Source organism: Harpia harpyja, chromosome Z (assembly GCF_026419915.1).
Source record: "Harpia harpyja isolate bHarHar1 chromosome Z, bHarHar1 primary haplotype, whole genome shotgun sequence".
Taxonomy (NCBI): Eukaryota; Metazoa; Chordata; class Aves; order Accipitriformes; family Accipitridae; genus Harpia; species Harpia harpyja.
The window spans coordinates 97,691,475-97,697,716 of NC_068969.1; the positions used below are offsets into that span (position 1 = coordinate 97,691,475).

Here is a 6,242-nt window from a genome sequence, read left to right on the forward strand (position 1 = left end):
ACAGGAACTGTCTTGACGACTGGATGTGGAATCTTGTGGGCTAATGGCACATAGCTCAGAGGCTGGTCTAAACCACCAGCAGTAGGCACATTTGTACTACCTAGACCCTTACATAGGCATTAACTGATCTCTGAAAGTTAAAGTGGCTAAAATTGTCATGCACAAGGTTTGACTTCCAAAATGATGGTTGTCATTGAGTGTGACTTTAATCCTCCACATCAGTATAATTACTCAATCTCTTAAAATGTTTTTATGTCCTTATCCTTCAGTGGTTTTCTGTGAGATTCTCAATGAATTCCACAGATGAATGAAAAAAAAATTTTTTTTTAATTGCTGTTGAATTTCTCACCTTTTTAATACAGTTAGTGGCTATCTTCACTGGAAAATGTTTTGTAGCACTTCAGCTATTTTCAGTCACTGTTAGTCTTATAAAAGAACAGCACTAATGCTACCATTACCAATTCCTTTTTCATATAGAAAACTCTTCTGAGACACTGGTTTCTCTTGTTTCTATTCTCTCTGCCCTCCTTTAAGACTTGGACAGCTGGAATGAAGTTCCTCATTCCAATTTACTATCTCCCTTCATCAAACAGATAAATCAAAACACTTGGCAGCTTGAAATAGAACAGTGGAACAGAACTGGAAATGGGTTTGCTGTTACATGCAGGACTGGGGAGATTGCAAGGTGAGAAGAGTGGGGCTTGAGGGGTGACCCTTCATCCCCTTTTTCTACCTCTGCTTGAAGACTGTTGTTTTATTCCAGAGATGCGAGGTAGATAGCTGGGGAGCACTGTCTTGGACTGTCTCAGAAAGATGTCTGTTCGAGTGCCAGGCTGTTGATTTTTGTTGCCCCTTGAATCCCATTGTAAGCAACTACGTATATTAACACAGGCCCTGCCTCCATCCAGGTCAGAAGACGGGGAATCCAGCAGATGAGCTCACAGCCGAGGCACTGCACTGCAGTGCAAATGTATGGAGAAGGCTAAAGAGGTTAAAGGAGCTGCTGTAAAGGTGAAATGTAAAATTTATCAAAATACAAAGCAGGCAAGGAAATGTTTCCAATTTTTTCTTTTTCTTTTAATAATTATATTTTCTATGTACAGTTTTTTACAACTAAGTCGACAGCTTCACAGTTCAGTAATCTTCCTTGACAAGATACTGCAAAGCTCTTACCTTCAGTTGCATTTGTCTCTAAAAACCCTGCTATGATGCCTCTGGGCCCCATGTCTTCCAGTCAGGGCAATTACGTGTTAATGGAATATCAAAATTTATTTGTTACTGGTAGATGGGAAACAAAACTCTTCTGTGCAAATACTGAGTAATTTATCAACAAATCCTCTTCTTTTGACCCATCTCTCTGCTGGTGACAGCTGTAATTAGCTATTGTCAGCAATTTAAAGAAACATTCAGAAACTTAGGCAAATTGAAGGTCCATCCCTGCAAGCTACTGAGTGCCTTGCCATTCTCAGTAACCTCAGTGGTTCTCAAGGCTGTTGCAGGAGCCAATCCAACATTAGTAGACATAGCATAGCTGAAAATACTAACACCAAAGAGAAGTAAAATCACTGATGTTTTAGCTTCTAGCAGCATTTCCCAGGAATGTAGTAAGGCTGTGTACCCATGCTATTGAATGGATTCACAGCATGAATGGCTTTTTCAGAGGTCTTCTCTTTTTTTCATGATAATCTGCCTGATTAATGATGCTACTTCTGGCTTGATACTTTCTATGGGCTCTTCAGGTCTCCAGAATTTTACAACTTTACCCTCAGGGCTGACAAGGTACTTCCAGAAATTCCATCGAGGCTCTTTCTTTGAAGAATCTGTAAGAATGGCATCAGATCATTTTAGTCACTTAGACTTGTAATTGTTTCATTACCGTGCAGTGATTCTTCAACTATTTATGTTGAAGTAGTCCCACCTTGTTCTTTGCTAGTAGTCTGGGCATGGATTTACTGCTTGGTGTTAATGATCTGAAAAGTGGGAAGTGAATGATGCTCTCCCCTTCTTGTGAAACTGTTTAAGAGTTCCTACTTTTACTACGCTCTGCTTCCTATGGAGGAGGATATGAGGGCTGCATACTCATTTGGTGAATCCCCAGTTTTATGTCAGTTTAGGGGAAGTGAAATGGGAGCAGGAGGTCATACCGGTGATGGCTTAATTCAGCTCCTTTCATCCCATGAGGTAAAACCTTACAGGTACCTTTGCTATCATGAATACCTAGCAAGATAATTTCGGAGATCAAGGGGCTATCAGGAACCTATGTGGCTCCTAGAGGAGGCAGAGGTAGTTTCTTGACTCTGGCTTTGTCCTTGGAGAGTCTCAAGGTTTAGAGAAAAATCTCTTTCTGACAGAAGAACTAGAAGAAAACTCCTTATTTGCTAGTTAAAATGATGTGACAGAGAAGGGTTGTGTTCTAATTATCCTTTCTTTCATATATCAGTGTTTAGTATGCGTCAAAGACCTGGCCAAAGCTCAGGAAAATTCAGAGAGGCTTTTCCAATTGGCTTTGGGTCTCTGAGGTCTTTGGGTCAACTGAAGAGAGTTTCATTTTGCTTCTGAGAGTATGAGGCAGTAAGTCAGTAAATGCTTACTTTAACAGGAGTATTTGTACGAGTGGGTTTTGCAAGCTGGGCCCTGAAGGTCATAAGGCAAATTAATGCAAATCAGTGATTATATATAACTACAGTATATATAATCCAGACTATACAGTTTACATAAAGGTAGACATTTCACTCTGCTAAAAAAGGAATCTTCTCATCTGCTTGTGTTTATGTAAAATATTCCAGTAATTTTACGACTCCCCATAGTTACATTTTTGTCCATAAGAAAAGTTGCTTTTCAACAAAAGTCACATAATTTGAAATGGGATTTGGCAGGTCGGAGTCTTTGCACTCAAGTTTATACATCCACAAAATGGATGTTTCTAGCTGGGCTGGTCACAGTAGGCTGTTTTTATCATCAGTGAGAAGAAACTGATGCTTTCAGGGTGCAGCTCCTCTGACCATATTTTTGATATCCACACTGAAACAAGATGAAGTGTGTGCTGAGTGCCTGTTTCTCTCCATAGACTATGAAGAATATGATGTTTCCTGACAAAGAGACTCAGACTGGAATTTAGGGAGAATACCGTGGTTAAAGGCAGCTTGATATATAAAAGAAAACAGTTACCTATTAGAAATTTAAAGGCAGGCTCTGCTTCTGATCCTAGGATCTTGATTTTGTGGAAAACAGGGAAGGTTACTCCATAGTTTCCTTTGGCAAAAGATTCTATTTCCTGGCTTGAACTAGGCTCTGATTCTCCAAACTGGTTGCAGGGAAAAGCCAGCACAGTGAAGTGGGAGGGGCCAAATTCTCTGTGTAGTTCTTGCAGTGCGATGTAGTTTTTGTCTGTGTGTTGGCAGTAACTGGCCACGTTTACAACCAAAGTTGCCTTCAGAGAAATAAAGTTATAATATTAAGAAAAAAACCCTAGAGATGGCATAGAGATTACAATTAGGTCTTAAAATGGCATCAGCTACTACCACAGTCATTCCTTCCGGAAGGCTAAATTTAATCCAGCTGATCGTAATTTCATTAAACAGCTAAGGATGATAGCAGCTTAAGATATTTACTTTCAGACAACCTGTTTTAAAAATCCAATAAATGGATAAGCTTCAACTTACAGTTTTGTTTAAATATAAGCATGTAAAAAAGCAGATATTTACGACAGGCACTAAAACCATATTTACTAGATCAACTTCTAGAATTCAACACAACATGCTACCACTCTTAACTAATATTAAAATGCACCAATTGTATTGTTAGGCTATATTGATTTATAATAAAGAATATGAAAAAACATTTTTCTTGATTCATTAGATATAATACTTAATTCCTGGAGCAGGCCTAGATAAAGTAAATTTCTCTCCAACTTACTGTTTGAAGAACAGGAATTTAGCACAAATCTCTGCTGAAAATTCCCATAATCAAACTTTTTGTTCACCTACAAATGGACACCTGTTTTTCAGTAAAGATTGAAAACAAAGACATAATGAAGTTGTAACTTACTTTCCCTCTGTACTTCTCCAAGGAAACGATCCTTCCTCGTGAATCCTTGACTTCGAAAGAATAAAAATCTTTGATTTTAGGTTTAAAAAATCTGAGTTGCAGCAGGCAGAGAATGGCGGTACACAAAACCATTGACAGAAAGACAACAAAGACCCTGGCTTTGGGCACTGAATATTTCAGAGGATAAGTAGCTGTGAGAGGCTCCATTTTCGAAATCTTTGGAGAGGAGCCTGGGCAGGCCTGGAATGTGAAGGAGGAGCTGAAATATGAAACTCGGAGCTCCAGCTGGAAAGAACAAGCTGCTCATTTTGTCTCTGTTGCAGAAGTGGCTGTTTCATATAAGAGTGCCTCTGCTGGGCTTCAGAGCTTTTGGGTAAAGCACAGAAATCTCTCGGGGAAAAAAAAAAAAGAAATGCATAAAAAGCATGTTCCCATCACCTAAGGATCTTGATTGCTCTGTTGAACAGACCTGTGTGGGATACTCCAGTATTTGTCTGCACGCTGTCTTGAGAGCTGCTGGGGCCTCTTGTGGGTTTGTAGTGCACCTCTAGCACATCCCCGTGTCCCTCAGCTGTCCCTGACAGAGTTGTTCAGCAGCAGGCATCTATGTTATCAGACAGACCTGAGAAGCAGTTTGGGGGCTGGCTGTTGAGGTGGAAGGCAGGCAGTATGGCTGAAACCACCCTGTTTATTTAAAGCCTCAGTCCAGCCTCTCATCAGCTGCTGGAGGATCACAGGCAGCTTTCTCTGTAAAACTCTTTTACAGTGTGTGGGGCAGAGGAAAAACTCCTTGTTGATAGGCTGGCATAAAAGAAGATAATAAAATGGATTTTTGTAAGGGGGGGGGCTGGTGATGGAAAATGAGTTGGTTTTTTTATTGCTGCTGGCTAACTGGCAACTAGCTGTGCTGAGATGAGAAGATGGAAGGTCTGAACGAGAGAAGAATGAGTTAGCTGAGAATCTCAGGTATAAGCCAGGGAGCTCCAGTGGTGTTTTGCTGAGGCAATTGTGAAAGACACTCCAAACTTTAGAGCCACACAAGTCTGGTGTCTTATCTGTCTTCATTTTATTGTTTTGTATTTAAAAAATGTTTGCCTGTTGCTCTTGATTTTTGAACGTACATCAACATGTAGTGGTTACAACTCAGTTACGGAAAAAACAAAATTTTCTCTTTCTTCATGTCTTCCCTTGCTCAGTTCTTCCCTCTTTCTTTCTGTCTGTTTGCTATTTCCTCCCTTCCTCTCAGCTTTCAGGATTTTGTTTTGTCCTCCTCACATTTCTCTTCTTGGGTTTTTCTAAGCTATTACTTGTCTTTCAGCCTATGTTGCTTGCCAGTCTCTGCTAACTTTCTTTTCCTCCCAGTCCAAACCACTGTTGAAGAGGGATTTCTGTGTCAGTTATTCTTACCACTCTGATTTTTTGCTGCCCTTAGAGGCTACATTTTAAAGGATGAAAATAGAATGAGACTTTCGGAAGGTGAAACCTGGAATCTGGGGGTCTGTTGCCTTTTCAGTGACTTTGATATCACCTCAACTATCCTTGATTTGTAGAGTATCACAGAATGTTCAACCATTTCTATAATCTCTAAATAGCTAAAGTCCATGTTCATTTTGTTCAACAAGACTGTATAGAGAGTTTCACACAGTTCTACATAACAGATGCTTGGGAAATACTGTGACATTTCAGTATTTGTATGGGTGTTTCCTGTGATCTGAGGATATGGGAGGCTTGTTCTCTGCCTGGCAGTGAGGCCTGTGAGCATGGTGTTTCAGTGGTGGGGACAGAAAAGGCACGGACATCCATGCTGAAATGAACAAAGCTGTACTCAACAAGCAAGCACAGTTGACAATGCTGACTTTAAAAGCAAGTTTGAATGTGTTTGACTTCAGAAAATCCATGCAAGGTCCTGGTGTCTAAGTTACGTTTCAACAGCTTGCAATTTGCAGCTAATATTATTTCAGAAAAAAAAAATCACAAATCTTAATGTATTATAAATATTTACTGGAGTACCTAGTAATTATCCAGAAGCCTATTATACTTGCTGTGCTTCCTTACTATTGCTACTTTCACCTAAAACATTCCTTTAAAACTGTTTGAAAAACAAAATCTTGTGTTCAATATTATCCAGGCTCTTACATTTCAAATTTTGATACATTCTTATGTTTTATGTTTTTCTGACACAAATTGCTCTATCA

General features: G+C 39.6%; 1 protein-coding gene across 2 annotated transcripts; it reads right to left on the bottom strand.

The window, feature by feature from the left end:
* Positions 1–1,055: 1,055 nt before the first annotated feature.
* GPX8 (glutathione peroxidase 8 (putative)) lies at positions 1,056–4,353 on the bottom strand. 2 transcript variants are annotated; one of them, XM_052778958.1, is made up of 3 exons: positions 4,048–4,308; positions 3,169–3,430; positions 1,056–1,820 (listed from the first exon to the last, which is right to left on the bottom strand). In XM_052778958.1, exons 1-3 carry the CDS (start codon positions 4,252–4,254, stop codon positions 1,657–1,659), a joined length of 633 nt encoding a protein of 210 aa, XP_052634918.1. In that variant the 5' UTR covers positions 4,255–4,308; the 3' UTR covers positions 1,056–1,656. The 2 variants fall into 2 exon arrangements, with proteins under 2 accessions (XP_052634918.1, XP_052634919.1); XM_052778959.1 differs by lacking the exon at positions 3,169–3,430 and having other exon boundaries at positions 4,048–4,353.
* Positions 4,354–6,242: the final 1,889 nt, after the last annotated feature.